General features: G+C 38.8%; 1 protein-coding gene across 3 annotated transcripts in view; it reads right to left on the reverse strand.

Annotated features, from left to right (window-relative positions):
- Positions 1-18290, reverse strand: part of LOC110830962 (zwei Ig domain protein zig-8) — a 285478-nt gene that overhangs the window by 178961 nt on the left and 88227 nt on the right. The window contains exon 1 of one of the 3 annotated variants that reach the window (XM_022066411.2): positions 6672-6863. The exons of the other annotated variants lie outside the window; for them this stretch is intronic. Coding sequence (XP_021922103.1) covers positions 6672-6678 — 7 coding nt within the window. The 5' untranslated portion in view covers positions 6679-6863. Of the gene's footprint in view, positions 1-6671; positions 6864-18290 lie in introns of those variants that run through there. 3 annotated transcript variants of the gene reach the window in all.

Raw genomic sequence — 18290 nt, forward strand, 5'->3', positions numbered from 1 at the left:
AGGTACGGACTAAATATTTATACACTATACAGACGAGTTTCGGCTTCAAAGCGTTGAAGGAATCTGACACAGTATGATCCAATTAGTCAGAAGGTTCGAGAATTATGTGATAACAGAATATATAATACCACCATTTCTGAACCAACATACCGCATCCATCTTCAGAGTACAGTGAGTCTATATGACTACATTGTTTCACAGTCCAAAAAAACAAAAATGAACATTTTTATGGTCGTAAAACCTTTAAATCTCATACTGAAACCAACAAATTAAATATCTAATAGCAACACATACTTTCAGGAAAACTCTCCACCTCATTATTTCGTGTTTTTTTTGTCCCCTTATGGCAATGAAACTACGTTATATGACTGAGCAGCTATTTAATTAAAGAGACGTAAAGCAGATATGTTGTTCATTCCATCATTTTTTTCCATTCCATGAATTTGCAGATATCCACTGCAGTTTCTAGCCCCAGTATAAAAACAAAATGTTTGTAGTAAAACCTTAAAAGAAGATACCACCTTGTAGAACTAGGTGTAGAGAGTAGGATAATATTAAAATTAATCTAAAATAAATATATTTAAAGAGTGTTAAACGCATTAATTTAGCTCAGGACAGGGACCGGTAAAGAGCTCTTGTGAGCACGACAATGTACTTTCAGGTTTCATAAAAGCCGTATTTCTTGAGAGGCCATTCGGCTATTGTCTTCTGATAAAGAACTCTGCCCCATGGACTACACATCCACAACGGAGTGATATTTAAGCACAGTGGAAGCTAATTTCTCACGTAATACTTTTATACCAATAATAATGAAAATTAAATAATAATAATAAGCATTCAAAGACTTCACTGATGCATCCTTTTCGTGGTTGATGGGAAAGAGTGTATGAAAGAATCCATAATGTATGACTTACATTAAGGGCGTAGCGCCATATTGCCTGTCCAGCTGAAGACCGAGCTGTGCTTAACCATGTCATGTGTCACATTCAGAAAAAGAAATGCTCTAAAAAATTGAAGGGACTTTTCTGTTCTTCGTACCCTTCCTCTCTCTCACCCCCTTTAACCCCATGGAGTTTCGACATGCATACTTCACTGCACATGAAATGGCGTCAGAAGTGCCTCCCTTTGTCGCCTGGAAATGTGTCTCCAATTTTGTGCCTTCTTCTTTAGCCAATACTTGTCGTTTATTTTCATTCATTTCTCTCTCTCTCCATCTCACGTCTTCAATTCTATCTTCGTTCTCATTCTTCGACTTAAAGAATCAATGGAAATGACAAAGACCGAAATAAAACGACGTCAAGAAAGGAGAGGCTGTGCTTTTAAGCGACTTTTAAAAAGAAAATCATCCCAATGTTGGCAAGAGAGAACAGAGAAGTAAAGCAAGGACGATAAAGATAATAATGGGAAATATACAGAAGAAGGAAAAAGTAAGCTCATCTTCCAGAAGAATTTCAATTTGCACTGTCGGATATTTCACACCGTGTAAGGCTGCAGCTACGTACACGTTCTCCTCTACTCCGGAAATAGCAGAACAGAAGAAAGAAGTTAGTAACTTGCACTATAACGCACCGCGTAAACATTTCAATGACGTAGGGTTAGATGGAGTACTTTGGACAAGTTAAGCCGTACATTATACGCGTGCAGGTGTTATTTTAACGATGAAAGAGTTTTGAAAGCGAACAAAACGAGAATGGAAGGGACAGAGGAACGGGAAATTCTCGAAATAACAGTCCATTAAACAGCGTCTTCGTTAAATTCAAACTTCGGTCTTTGTGAGAGAATACATGTAATTTCCGACACTAATCCCGGAATGTTCTTAAAGCCCCATAATAGGAAATGGCATTTTGGTTTTATTTATTGAACTCCAAGAAGCTACATTCCTACACATCATCGTCTTTTCTTACGAAATTATAATTAAAATTAGCAACAAAGCCGCGTCACATCCTACACACCAACGAAATTTGAAAGAAATTACTAGTGTCTTAAAAAAAATTCTTATTAATTTCAATACACGCTGAATGATTAAAATTTCTAACTAAATCCAAGGAACAGAATTATTCTTCAGAATGTAAAAGCATCCTCATCTATTCAAGAAAATCCCTGCCTCTTTTGGAACCCGAAGATTTAATATTTCTGCAACGGCCAGCCTCTAGTCCCTAACACTAAGAGGATAATATTAAAGTGGATATTAAATAAATAAGTTATGAAGATGTGAACCGAATTCATCTAGCTCAGAACACGAACTAGTGGTGTGCGATTCTGAACAACGTAATACGCCTTCAGGTAAGAAATAAATTGTCTGACTTCTTGAGAAATTATTATCAAGAAGGAATCTTACCCATGGAATTAACGAGACATGAAATTTCGCCCTGTCCACAAGCAGTGGACTTTAGCTTTCTAGCTGTCATTTAATAGTCCGAATTTCTATATAACTATTACATTAGATTTTGTTAAGGGAAGCATGCAATTAACGGACGCTATTTCAATTAAAAATACACAATAATAAAATATCAGTCCCTTATGACAAAATTCGATTTTTGCGCTCACCAACTTTGCTCTCTTGATATTAAAATAACTAAAAATCCTTTCCTGATTATCACTTTTAATACTTACTTCTCTATGACCGCATTTTGTCACTCAATTTGTCACATTCTTGACAAAACCCACGGGTAGAGAAGTTGGGACGAATACGAGGTGCGATCGGATGGTTTCCAGACTGCGCGTATAAAAACCCGTACACTTATCTCAGGTATTAAATTCATCTCTTGCCAAAGACTCGCCAAAACGGCTACGGAAACCTATGAAATGCTAAAGCAAGCATTTGGGGAGTCCGCAATGGGTCGTGCACAAACGTTTGTGTGGCATTCACGTTTTAAAAATGGCCGAACCTCTGTCGATGATGACGAGCGTTCTGGACGACCATCTTCGAGCACAACGCCCGAAAATGTTACGAAGATTCGGCAGGCCATTCACGAAGATCGACGTCGTACCATCAACGACTTGTGCGACATTGTTGGGATAGGCTATGGGACCTGTCAGCTGATTCTAAAGGAAGAACTCCACATGCGACGCATCATGACAACGCGCCAGCGCACACCGCCCTCAAAGTTCGGCAGTTTTTGGCCTCAAACACCTTGGCCGTCATCCCGCACCCTCCTTAGCTCCGTGTGACTTCTTCCTCTTCCCAAAGATGAAAATTCAGCTAAAGGGAAGGAGATTTGAGACGATAGAAGAGATTCAGGCAGAATCGCAGATGGTGCTTGACAAGCTGACAAAGAAAGATTTCCAGGGATGCTTCCAGGCTTGGCAGCGGCGCTGGGATCGTTGTATTCACTCCCAGGGGAACTACTTCGAGGGTGATGGATGAATTTAATACCTGAGATAAGTGTACGGGTTTTTATAAGCGCAGTCTTAAAACTTTCCGATCGCACCTCGTACATGCGTTCGGCGTCCATTAGAAGCAGAACGCTACGATAACAGAGGGGCTGAGAGGGGTAGCAGATAAGGAAGGATGTGTTGACCATGTTACAAACATTATTTCCCAGCGATAGTACTTTGTAACTACCTGTCTCAGTTTCTATATCTGTAATGTATTTTGTTTAAACAGTATATGTGTTTGTTTTCTTTCTATACAGAGCCTGTGACGTAGACTAAACGTAGGTTTTGTCCCCGGTACTGTACCTATGAGCGGTCAGGCTACATCGAGCCTTACTCAGAGTTGAAAAAAAGCTTTTAAGACCCTACAGCTAAATGGCACTGTAATGGCGAGCAGTCTCTGGCAATCACGCACTTACCCCACAGTTAGGACCTGAATGGAACCAAACGTATAATATTCTAAAACGGAAACAGACATTTCAGATTCTGGAATAACCTTTTTAGGCTTAAATCACTCTATCATTAGAGTGTACAGCTCCAGCGGGTGTGATAGACAGTTACTGAAGCAGATATTTTCCCTCGAATTCTCATCTCAACGTTAAATGATTTCCACTTTCGTGACACATCGAGAATTTTGCATTACGATTCTGAATTTTATACAGCGAGATCACAGTCCTTAAAAATTTAGCGTAGGTGTATAAAAAAATTGCGTTAATAATGTCACGAAATGTTTTCATGTCAAAAACATTTCAATGCAGATCACTCCATATCATTAATAATGCCGCGTTCATTCAGTTACACAGCCTAGTAAATATTTCTCTGTCAAGAATACCTCAGACCCCCGGCTGGGAGATAATACTATAATTTCCAATCTAAACATTCTTTTCTTCCCGAAAGGAAACCTACCAAGAAATCGCTACTAAGATATCGTGCTTTGACAGAACTTATCAAATGCGAAGAACATCAAACGCTAAGCTCCTAAGCTCATTGGAGAGTAAGGGGGGTTATGGGTCATAAGATCCATCTATATCGATGACATAAACCACGGAACTCCGAGTCTCCTGAAAATGATAGAACTGTTGAACTTATTGCTGTCAGAGGTTACCCTTTCAACCACTGTGAGTATCTTCTAATGTGAGGACAATGTGAACAGAACATTAGCTTCGTGTGCTATTTAATGATAATATCAACTTAACAGTTATTTAAATGTGAGAGAGATGACATGACGTTAAAATGAATTGGTAACTACGTGGGTGGAGACATGCTATATAATATTTCATTACCCTTTCCCGGAATTGGCCTGGAAAGAGGGCAAACAGTTGTGATATGTTTAAAGCTTCTCTACAGCTTCTCATGTTTGCGGAAATTCCATAGTATAGCTACTCCAGTTTCTATATTTATTGCTGTATTACAGGTCAGAGGTCATCATACTGTGGGCCGTAGACCATCAGTGTCCCTTAGGCTCATTCAGATGGTCAGCCTACACACTAATTCACACTAAATTTAAAATAATAAACACGTGTATTCTACATAGTACAGGCTACCTGTATGGGAGAAAATTCTTATTCTCAAGAGTCAATCTAAATCACTCACCTAACTTAAAATTCACTGTCCGCTCGATTCAGTACAACCGAAAACAAGAGAAACGCGGTAAAATGTGATTTTCAACGCTTTGCATGTCATGGGGATCCTCTCTGAAGACGAAAATGCTGTGTTAAAAAGTCCTGGAGCTGACAACACGCCGAACGGGTTTAGATAACTCTTTTATCTGAATAACAAATGGCATGACAAAGTGTTGGAGTCACAGAATTTAATATGCACGCTGCGTACATGGTACTGTGCGATGTAAAATAAAATATAAAATTCAAAAAGCATCATTCGCCTCCACCCCCTCCCCCCACCACAGTTCCAGCAATGCACGGAATTTCCTTCTTTCGTTTTTTTATATCGACTGCAGATATAAACAGGAATCGATATGATTTTTACTCGCGACTTCAAAACTTCGTTGTTTTAATTTTACATTTCTGGAGCGCTGAACTGTTTTCGACAAAGCACAGCTCCACACTAATATAAAAGCTGTCCCACTACAGGGTGATTCAAAAGTATGTTTACAGATTTCATGTGCGTGTTCCTGAATCAAAAATAAGAAAAAAATGTTCCTATGAACATGAGGTCGCAAATGTTTCATTTTCGAAATAATAGCCAAAAATAATTTTCAATGTATGCCTTTATTGCCAAGTATAAGGACAGGGATGTTTCTTTATAACAGATGCTCAAAGGTTGTTCCTCCATTCTCCACACATGCCCGAGCACGACGTACAAATTCGTTCGTACACTCCAGGGTTTCCTCGAATTATCTGACACGCAATCTGCACACGTTCCCATAGGTCGTCATCATTGTTTTTGGGTGTTGCATAAACCACGGACTTCAAGTGACCCCACAGATAAAAGTCCAATGGAGTCGCTGAGGGTACTGCTCAATGAGATATCTAACGCGATGGGAGAAGAGTGCTGGGGCTCTGTCGTGCATAAACCACATTTGTCTTCTTGTATTCAGTGGTCCATCTTCAAGGAGACGTGGCAAGTGTCTTCTTAAGAATCGCCGATATGAAGGTCCTCTTAGACGCGATGGAAGCATGTCGCCAACAATTCCTGTCCAAAAGTTAACTGAAAATCTTTGCTGGAAGCTTGATTAACTTTGATATAAAGTCAATTTATTGAAACTTATTTTGGGCTATTATTTAGAAAATGAAACATTTGCAAACCCATGTTCGTAGGGACACTTTTTCTTACGTTTGATCCTGGTACATAAAGTTTGTAAACATACTTCTGACTCACCCTGTATAAGCCATGTACGCGCTTGGGGGGGGGATTTAGTCCAGTAATTTGGGCAGTGTCACTAGTGCATGGACGAATCTAATTAATAAATTTCGTTTTTTAAAAACACACATAAAAAGTTTCTTCCTTTATCTCATATATGAAGTTTCAATATTCTAGAAATTCGCACAAAAGCAACAAGATATTCTGTTCGTAAGACTGTGTATCAAATGGGCAACCAAGCTTCCTTTAATATTGCACCGTCATGTATTACACCCGGTCTGACCATGGACTGCCGATGTGGCAAGAGGGTGTTTGTCAATGTTTGCAATGTACTCGGCTCTACAGGGGTACACAGAAGGCAGGGGGGTTGTATGTACGTTACTGTATAGCTGTATATCTTAAGTCAACAGTCAACAAGACAGAGTTTTCATAAGTTCAACAACGGCACTCCTTGGTCAGACGGGTAATACTAATACCTTGCATCTCTCCCGCCAAACATGCAGCTCCTTTACGATGTGTCACGTTTCCCTCGCCCTTGAACGCCTCGTGGCACTGTCAATTGCTACGCGATGTTGGAGGTCTTCTTCTGTTTAATAGCCTCTTGTGCACACGTTAAACACACGCCAACTCGTGTTTCACACACACACAATCTACAACACATTTGATCGAAGTCGCCATGTTTGACTATGCAGTACTGCCAATCGCACCAAATGAAACTCCCTACATAAGTCCTTGCTTTACGTCATCCCCCAAAAGTTTTTCTAGTGTCTTGTCCTCAAATTATTCTTCACATCCGATAAATTAGAAATATCGGGATATTAAATATAAGTCTCTGTGTGATGTTTAATTGAGTACCACGACATGAAACGCATGTAAGTGTGGAGGTTTATCTCCATGTATTCTTAATGTCGGCAACAGATGATTGTGAGCGATTAGCTCCATGCTCCGCACGCTTTAGCCTCATTGCAAAAAGCCGTAGGTGGTCTTCATAGCCGTCAGACATTGTAGCAAAGAGAAATTCTGCCTGTGTCGGGAATCAAATTCCAGCCCCCCCCCCCCCCCCCCGGACCCTCAGCTTCAATCATACAACTTTGGCGGGTAAGTCTATGAAATTAAGGCAGAGATCTTGACGTCTACCACAGATCCAATTTAGACAAACTGAAGGTCAGACAAAATCTCATTTAGGTACCGTGGCACTTTGCTACGTGGCAACGTTAGTTTAGACTCTCGTGGAAAATATAATCCACCTTCCTCTGCTCTGTGAAGCAGGCATGGGGGAAATAGGGAGAGTTTAAAATCCCTCCCAAAAGGTTTGCTAGTCTGCGTTTCATTAGCAAGGGAGAAAAAAAAAACAGCATAACCAAATAACGCGAACCAGAGGATTACAGCCGTCTTATCTTCAATATTCACATCTGTATAACGGGAAGAGTCTTCTATATTTTGATGTTGTTATCATGAAAATTTTAAAAGGGGTTTAATTTTGTGTGCTTTGTCATTAGATTTTAAAACAACAAAGCAGGTAGAGTATGATGGGTTTTCTGTTACGTGAAAGCACTGTGCTTCTATTATGCGAGCAGGTTCATTTTGCAGCTTTCAGGTAGTGAAGATTAATGCTTCATTACGAATACAGCGCATGCATGCGTCCTTAAATAACACGATGAAATTTAAAATGTTAATCTTACACATTATCTGTTTAACATTTCCCGAATAACTTAGAAAGATTTAAAATGCTTTCATTGAGATGGGTGTGTGTGTGTTGTAGGTTGGAGCGCCGTGTAGCCTGGTAGAAGTTTATCGACGTTTCAGAGGTCACCGCCTTAAGAACCCTCATGTCCTTCAAATAACAAATTCATACGATTATTACACAAAGAAATAACATTTAAGTTTATTACACTGTAACAACTAGCCTACGTAATGTAGGCTTATGTAAATTCGTGAAAAATGTGGAGACATTTTTTTGGGCTTAAAATCCCTGCTTGAAGATGGCAGTATTCTGAGTTGCTGCTAGTCACATAGTCCGTTAGACGTTTATATCTGTTTCAGAAGTAAATTTTACCGACGTTTCCAGAGGTGCTCGCCAAGAATTTCAAATCTCACAGTTCGTGGTTGATTTTATCTCGTCTTGCGCGAGGGAGAACTGAAGACATGTGATGTTCCTCGCGGAAAGAAGGCTGAGATAAACGGAACAGCTGATGATAAAAATTAGGTGGTACAGGGAAACGACCCAAGGCAGGCTAATTACTTATTTAGACCCGCTACGGGATTGTGATAACCCAGCATCCCGGGTAATGGAAGCAGAGAATAAAGCCTGGCGTCAGGGAAAATACCGGGTCCATTTCGTCTTCCAGGGCATCTGCTCTGCCTCAACGTCTATTTTAACATGCGAGGAAAAACTCTTACCTCTTTGGGGGCAGACACATTACAGAATCATATTATTATATGAGAATGTATTATTATTGATCTTCATACCTAAATAACTGCAGACACAAATATAAGCTAGCGAAACATTCAACAGTACAAATATTATGCTATGGGCCTATATTTACTATAGATATATTTGATCTCCTTCTCTGTTATTTGGGTGTAATTATTACGATAATGTTCAAGACATTTAAAATTTATACCTTTATGTGTCCATGAGACAAATCTACGGTACTTTATGCCAATTTAAACTTTATTAATGTTAGTGTAAAACCATTATTTATATATTTCCATTTTAACTTAGCGGAAAATGCTTACAGTAAATGGCGTATTACGTGAGTAAGCACGAATATAGTAACAAAATATGCATTGGCTACTTTTATTTCGCGTAACAAATTTTAAGCAACGTTCCTTAATTCTTATGGCAAATATTTACTGTAATTTTTATATCTAGCCTACGTTATGCACTGTGATTAATTCCTTTAATTTTATTGTACTCATAACTGACACTGGTTGGCTGTTTGTACTAGCTCGTCCAAATAATAGGTCTACCGATTATTCCTCTTACTGTGACGAAGGTGGCAAAGTTCACAGAACACGAAAACATTCCCTCAAAATCACATTAAAAATACATCAGATGACATAACCTGGATGCGTTTGTCTATCCATTTATCACTTCACAAGTGATGTTCCTATCAATTTCCCGTGCACTTAAGAGTTCTCGTTTATTTAATAGGCCAACCGCTTCAGTACACTTACAAACATAGGATCTATAACAGAGATAACAGGTACTTCCACATCTCCTGCCCCTGTTTACCAATCTCAAATAGTGGACGTTCACTTTGAGTAGCGTACCAATGCAAGCAGAATCCCTTCATTTCCCTTTTGAGGGAAGGACAAGGGACAAGGGAATCGAACGTTGTACGTAGTTTAGTATCTCTACATCGGGTCAACGCTATTCATTGTGTGTTCGCAGTCAGCTTTAATAAAGATTGCTTCTGCATGGTAACACTTCAAGGTCAAAGCTCACCTTAAAAATAATATTTCAGCTTTTTCTCTTACCACGACGAAAGCACAATATTCCTTCATCATGAAGACAAGTCGGTCAACTACATTTAGGTAAAACGTAAGATGTAAGATTTAAGATTCTCGACGCGGTTAATATGATTTATGATAGCCATCTGGGATACTAGCACTCTCTCTGAAGTTGACCGAAAATTTCAAAGGTACATACTGCCTTCATCACCAGGGAGATGAATCAACGTCCTGAATTCTGCAGCATTCTGTATAAATAAACACACGTACAGCCTACTTCGACCGACCAATATAATCTTTATCGAAAATCCTTCAAGGAAGGAATCTGAATCACCCAGAAATTCAACTCCCACTACTCTTCCCCTCACTTCCCCTAACGCGCTTCTGAGCAGCCACATCTGAAAAATTGGGCTGTACACTTCTCACTCGCATTCGTGATGATCGATTCTAGGTTTACATGTAACCAACTGAAGATTTGCTCGATGCTACAGGGAGATAACACAGTCGTGGTTGTCGCCATTGGAACGGAACGGAAAAGTTATCAGCAGTTGCAGCTCGTATGAATGATGGAGGAGGACAGAGAAAAGAAGGAAAAGATGTGGAATGGGAGAATGAACGAGAGCAGAAAACTTAGCTCCTGGAATCTGTAACGCACCCTCCTAAACCCACACTCTAATGCCCCCCCTTTCACTGCCAGCTATCAGCAAGCTCCTTTTTTATTTTCAAATCGAAGCCTGGACGTGGATTGACTGGAAAATGGTATCAGTGCTTAGTAACCATCTTAGTGTAACAGCGATGTAACTTCCTACTCCTAATTCTCATGGAGACAAGTTCTAAATAGCTCCACTGCCTGGAGTAGGATATACTTCCGAAAATCATCATTAAATTTGTATGGAATTGTGACATTATATCTTTTGTAACTTATCAGATCAGCTATAAAAATTACAACTCAAACCATCGCCTTTAATTTTTAGTCATTTTCAAGATTGAGACCAGCGTTTTGCTTAGGACATGTCCGGCTTAAATGTAGACCAAAACATTGGATATGCTAATGAAGGAATGTATTTTTTCAGTACTCCCAGCTTTAACTTCTTCCTTCCTTACGCATTGTACACCACAGTGCATGGCCATCCTGTCATCATATTGGACTATAAACCACCCATGTACTCGATACAGCGTCATTAAATAACCTATGAACCTTGAAGACTGAATTCTTTATATCTATCGGAAGGCTATGTTATCAATTCATTTATTTTATTTGTTTATGACTTATTTAAAGACGTTTTCAACAGTTTAAACTTACAGCGTTGGATCATAAGGTGATTAGTGAAAAATTAATTGAAAAGAATATGGAAGGAAACGGTCATTGCCAGCTATAAGGTGCCATTTGCGAACCTACCTGAAGGGAGTGGCTAAAACACTGAAACATCTAAGCCAGGTAGCCATTTTCTGGGCTGAGATTTAAACCCGTGAACTCCCGGATACTGAGCAGAAGTGCCAACATATTCCTTATCAATGTAGGCGAATACAAGCAGTGTATAAAATTTGTATCTTGAAATGTGTATGAGTAGAGAAACCTTTCAAGCTATGGTCAAAGAAAACATGCCGTGAGGAAGGAAAATGGCCACTGGCAGCGTTCTATGGATACAGTCTGAGAAGGCGTTCGGTTACCATAATACCATAACAACAGAAAGTAGCTTGAGGGGTTGAGCGTCTATATCAAGACTATCGACTCCCCCCCACAGACAGAGTTACACGGAATGACACAGAACCGAAATTTCAGAATGTTCACAGTTGTTCCTTGAAACTTTTGCTTTCGCGTGATAATGAGCAATTTTGTAATTAGTAGGATTTTGAGGTTTCCACGGCGTTGAGACCGAAGATGGCTGTCGTCTTGACTGTAGCGCCGTGCAGTCTGGCGTACTAACTGTAATTAATACTCAGGCATTAAATTTATTTAATCACGCAGTACGGATCCTTGAGTTTTACCAACGCAAAGTTTCTGCAGTGATTCATAGCCCCCGTGTACCTGTGAGAACAACAAATGTTGAAATGGGAAATAAATCATGGTCCCTGCGCATACGAGCAAACGAACACACATACAACTTTTCCTTATTTTTATAAATGGCATTTGCATGAAGTAGACCATGTATGAAAAGCGAAATTTCTTCAAGCTGACTTGTGTCATTATTGCTTACAATGATTCACTTATTGCAATTCGGCATTACTCCTTCTTTCTGTCAGAACCAAGTCTACTCATCTCTCATTTCACCAGCACCGATAAACACATTCTGCTCGCAAAATTCCTAAAAACAACGCATGTTTGAAGTATTCAATCGATATGAATGTCAGTCTCAAGATTCAAGACTATTTGTGTTCAGAAACACGCATAATTGAACATTGATAAAGCCGTCTATGAGATTATGTATAAGATTTTAGATTCTCGCAAATATCGATCTTGGTTTTCTGGACTGTAACGCTATGTGAATTTGTAGGTCGATACCGTTTCGGAGAAAAATACTGCCTCCATCTTCAGGGCTAAGGTGAACTTTACCGGAATCAAATAGTTAAAAATATTTACGAGAAGGCTAGAGCGAATTGGCCAAACAGGCACGGGAATGAGGAGGGTATGAACCAGGTAAATTGGAAGGCTCCGTACAGAGGTTGTTCACTTCCCATCAAACGCATTTAATACAGTTCGGAAAATAAAATTATTGGGCTAATATTTTGTGTCAATGAATGGCATGTTCACTTGTTTTAAAAATCAGACTATATATACAATTAAACACTAATCTGAGTCATGAGCTACTTAAAAGTTTTATACGACAAACTCTCATTTTTATTTTTCTATGTTTTAATACATTGCATTGTAAACATCAAAAAGGCATTTTTATTAACATATGATGTGCGTAAAATGTTACTCTGTGCATCTGCACGTAAGTAAACTAAAATTATCTGCAGTAACCCATATAATAATAAAATATTATCTTAATTGAAGCAGAAAATATTCCATGCTCTTTCTGTCTCGCGTCAGTTAACATACTTTTGGGTATCAATGTTATAGGGAATTAAAATAGTTAACCCCACATTCAGAACTTAAGATGGAGGCAGTACTGTCCTCCGAATAGATATATATCCACAAGTCCACAATCGTTAAAATCCAGAACAAACTCTCGAATCATGACAGACGTGAGAACCTCAAAACTTTTATAACCAATTGCATGACTGAGTTCCCACAAAATATGTTTGTACAGAAATGAAGTTCTTTACTCGTAATACGGAGGTAGCCAATTCCAATCTCAATTATTCTGACTGCCGTTTTCTGTGGTTTTCCCCAATGCCTTCAAGTACAAGCTAGGATGGTAGCATGTCAACATATTATGACGGCCTCATTCAAAATCCTTACCTACTGATCATTCATGATGTCCTCTCATCTCAGCTGAAGCTATTTACATGAAACGGCCTCGTTAAATGACAGCAAATACAGTTCAATATTTGTATATGAATTACATGAAGTCTTCCATGCTTAACGTGGATCCGTAGAGAAAGTAGACAGAGGCAAACTGTAGAAACATAAGATAGCAAAACGAAAGTTTTAATGAAGATTTCTGTCTTCTGGGTTGTTGCGCTGTGTAGTAGTCTGGTCGATGTTAACCAACCTGAAACGTTGGTTAACATCGACCAGACTACACGGCGCAACAACCCAGAAGACAAAAATCTTCATACTCTGATGACGGAGGCAGTATGACCTCTGAAACATTGGTTAACATCGACCAGACTACACAGCGCAACAACCCAGAAGACGGAAATCTTCATACTCATCGCCCTGATGACGGAGGCAGTATGACCTCTGAAACGTTGTTTAACGTCGACCAGACTACACAGCGCAACAACCCAGAAGACGGAAATCTTCATACTCATCGCCCTGATGACGGAGGCAGTATGACTTCTGAAACGTTGATAAACATCTACCAGACTACACAGCGCAACAACCCAGAAGACGGAAATCTTCATACTCACCGCTGTGAAAACCTAAAATCTTACAAAGTTTTAATGGTTTAAAAACTTCAATGTATGTGTGGCGTTTGTCGAAAGTGAAAGTCCAGGCAGTAGTTATAACTTCTTGCTAGCCCTCGACCTTCAGTCGTTCTTTCAAAGTGAGACTTCGGCCAAGCCGTATCAATGGACCTCATTAACGTGGATGTTGCTGGGAGGAAAGAGAAATCGTAAACGCTGTTTGTGAATGTGTAAAGCACCAGTTTGCTTTTCTAATAGAAATGCATGTGCTGTAATAAGTCACTTCTGAATAATTTTAATGATTCTGAATATGAAGTGTTAAGAATCCACCCGTTTCTAAACCTTCACCTTCCAAAATACTAAAATTAACATTGTGTGTGTCTGCTGAACAAAGATTATACAAAAAAAGCTGCACAAGCCGAGATTCGAACTAGTAACCAATAACTTCTAAGGAAGGACTCTGCCTCATGTAATTATCAGGCACAGAAATAAATCGATGTACATAAAACGCACATGTTGGCTGGTAATTATTCATCTACGATCTACCGCGTGTGTATTTCTATATAAAAAAACATAAAAACATGTTCATACTTCAGAGTTTTCTTGATTAAGGAAAAATAAGTAATAATTTCAATTTTATATGCCGAATTCATAAACTTTTTCAATAAAATTTTTAAGTACTGCTTTAGAATGTTCATCCATTTCTGATTGGTAATCTTCTATCATATAGCGCATCTTAAATTACACTAAGAACTTGCCACAGCTTTACGCTCAGACTTTGATGTTGTAACCATGGAAAAAGGTCGGATAAGTTTCATCAAGTCAAACACACCAGAACAACAAGACCTCTCGCAATTCCAGGAATCCAGGCAGTAAGAGTGGAAGGAAGAGTGTGTTTGCTTCAGTTTCCTTATCGAATCATTTCTGTCAATAGCGTCGCTATGGAAACTTGTAATGAACAGTATCACAAAACGCACACAGATGTCCTACATTTCATTATTTAATTAACACAATCAAAAGTTTTATGCAGAAAAAACATCAATTACATTTCCGCACAGGGCGTTACGATATCGACACCGAATTATTATTCAATACACTTTTAATTTTAAAAAGTTGGTTAGAAGTTTTGAAAGGAAAAGACTACTAAGAATAACAAGCAATAGATAGAGAATCTAAATTAAAATTTATTAGGAGTTTTGGCGGTGGAAAAGACGATAAAGTTACTCCTGTGGATTTTAAAACCGCGTAGATTTGTGGGTAGAAACCAACTTTTCAGAGGAACATACTGACTCCATCGTCACTGCTAAAATTTTAGCCTACCTACCTATCATACCTACGTTAATTTACTAGTATCAAATTCACACTTTATTAATTGTATGCATTAATATATTCAGTAATAAAACCAAGTAATACCCAGTGCTTCTAAAATTATCTAGCAGGAGGAAAACAAGTCTCATATATTCGACACACACATATTTAAAATGTTTATATTAAAGAGAAAGAATTGTATGTCACCTTTGTCTTGAGGTATGGAATAAACTGTCAGTTATTATTTTTGATAAATTATACAGGAAATATGAGAATTGTTATCTCAAATATGCAGTGTCACAAACGAGGAAGTTGTGTGTTTTAAAACAATATCACGCACTGCTACCATAAAATATTAGGTCGCGTTGGTGGACACGCAATATTAACATAAATTCTGCAGTGCAGAGAAATTGCCGAAATTAAAACACTTTCAGCATAATAATTAATCCGAGGCCCGTTGCATAATTAACTATTTATAAGGGATATCTACACTATATAATGTTCCTTCTATTTCCTATTTATTCCAAAATAAAATTTATTTTTGTAATTTCTGAAGTACTTCAGGATTTACATGCAGATGAATCACGTGAAGCTGATGCCAGCTAATATTAGCTTTCAAGCTCGCCAAAGGAACTTAAATATTAAGTTGAAATTGTGAGTTTACGTGTTTACTCGCCTATAGCTCCGGAGAGGATAATCCGACATTAACTAGACTTTGTATGATTATTTCATGAGACCAGGAGGAGATTATAAGAGTGTCAATACTCCGGAAAAAGTGTCCGGAGTTCGATTTCCGTTGAGGGCGGTTCCCGTAGATCGGAAACTGATCAAGATAGAAGAATGGTGCTTAGATCAAAGTTATGTGTTTCAAAGAGGAGATTACAGAATAAAACGCCACACCACAGAAAACTGTCCTAACGAGGATGTTTCATGAAGCTTAAAAGGTAAGAAAAAGAAAAAGCTGAACCAAGGCCAAGGAGACAGCACAGAAACCAATGTCACAAACCAGGAAACTCACCTGGGTTCGAGGCTTGCTGAAGATTTTGGGTTTAGTGATAATTTATTATACTATCAACCTGCACGTGACCATGGGGAAGATACACACCCACGACGATACCCCGACACATGACGCCATCTTTTGCGCACATAAACCCTGGAATGTCACAAGACGCGACGCCGACAAAAGATTCCAAGTATGTGAAATACCAAGACACGACATTATCGAAACGACGCTGACAGTCGCGACACCTACTGCATCAACGCCGAATAAATTGCAAATGAAGCCAGGAGGAACATCCAGACGCCATACGACAGGATACACGCAAACCAACACCGAGCGTCAAGACGCTGACATAACCTTACCCATATATCATTCATGACGTCAGTCAATTCACAAGACAAGACGCCGGAAAATCAACGACGTGCGTCAAAATTCATAACACCAAAGAAACAAGATACAACACTAGAAAACCGACGCCGAGCGTCACGACGACTAACCAATTGCCAACGGTAGCGAACAAGGGCCCGGAATGTCACATGACATGACCTTCGAGATCTGTTCACACGTGACAGTCTCCTCCAGTCGCATTCATTTGTTTTCCTCTTGTACGTGGCGTCGAGCGAATGTCGACGCAGCATCTTCCCCGTCACTGCCAATAAAGACTTCTTTTAACTAAACATTTCCGCTAGCCGCAAAACAAAAGAGGACTAACTAGCCGACAGCCACCCTCTCAACTTTGTAATGAGATGAACTGAGGGCGGAATGTGAACTTGAGAGGACATGAAGGGGGTGAGGGGGGGAGGGGTAAGATCGCTGTGCGAGTAAAAACGAAATGAAGACTTAAAATGACTAGTGCCGAGCGTGGCGAACTCTGGCACAAGTTACAACTGTCATTAATCACTGTGTACTACAAGGAGGGAAGGGGAGAGGGGGATGTCTGCCTGTCGACAGCGGAGGGGTTGCTGATGTATGCGAACCCAACATCCATCTGCTTCAGAGCACGAGTGCGCTAAGTCATCACATTGTTCTAAATGGCATATAATGAAGAAACCATGAAATTAAGTAAATTAATGTACAGATTTTATTAATGCAAGCAATATATCAATGCTTCAACGTCTGTAAAGTTAAGGTAATGATATTTTAAGAATATATTTATTATAACGCTTGTTAATATAAGTTAGATAATTTAACATATCGTTCTATTTATGTTACACTGACATAAACCCTTGGAATCGTGGTTGAAGTAGGTAAGGAATTTATTAAAATAATAATAATATTAATAATTTAAAACTACATTTTTTTAATGTAGCAGTTTTGCATGAACCACTCTGTACGACACGTTTGTTCGCAACTCAAGATCTAATATGAAAAACCAGTTCTTATCTCGCTCTGTCCAAGTTTCCCCTCCACATTTGCCTTCTGTTCTTCCAGAACTTGAGGTAACTTGGTGCCAGCTGACATGTAATCAGAGAGGCTCGAGAAATTTTTGTGAGAACTGAAAATGAGCCAAAAGTTCTTGCTCATTTTCTACATAAACTGGAAATTGCAACACCCTGGTTGTAACATGAATATTACATACGCGCATTATAAAGTTATGTAATTTTTGTTAATGTACGACTCTACTTAACTACTAAAATGAGTAGTAGGGCCTTTATATATACATTTCCTCCAGGTTTATCATAACTATCGTAATACTATGAGTCACTTGACTTTGATTGTGCCTGCCTATAATTCCTATTAAGGTACATAATACCTCTAAAATTCATTATCGGGTAGCATTAAAATAACAAATAAATCCTTTAATATAAAATGTTTAATTTCATCTTATTGCTATTATAATATTTGTTTCCCCTCAGACACAAAGACAATTATTATAACAGTAGTATATATATATATATATATATATATATATACACTACTGTTATAATAATTGTCTTATATATAGGTATAAAACACCAATCTCAATACCTTATAGCTGATATACTGTTGGGATAAGCTTTGTAGTCCTAAGCTACAACACAGAGATACGTGTTCCGTAACTTCTACGCGTGTGATTCAGAATGTGATGTTGAATTACGAGACTCAGGCTTACTGACCCTCAGGATAAACGCTGAAATATTAGGATACATGGAGCAGGAGAACACAGCTCTATTCGACATCAGATCTGCATTACGTGCATTAGCCTACGGCGTTAGATACGTAAACCATGAAAATGAATAATGCGAGAGCAATTGCAACCCCTGAGATGCAAGTCTTGTTGAAAAGGAATTCATCACCATCTAAAATAAATTCGATTCCACAACTGTGCATATTA

The sequence above is a fragment of the Zootermopsis nevadensis genome, unplaced genomic scaffold (genome assembly GCF_977971745.1).
Source record: "Zootermopsis nevadensis isolate Lab colony 2312 unplaced genomic scaffold, Znev_1.0 Znev_ptg000008l, whole genome shotgun sequence".
NCBI classification, from domain to species: Eukaryota; Metazoa; Arthropoda; class Insecta; order Blattodea; family Termopsidae; genus Zootermopsis; species Zootermopsis nevadensis.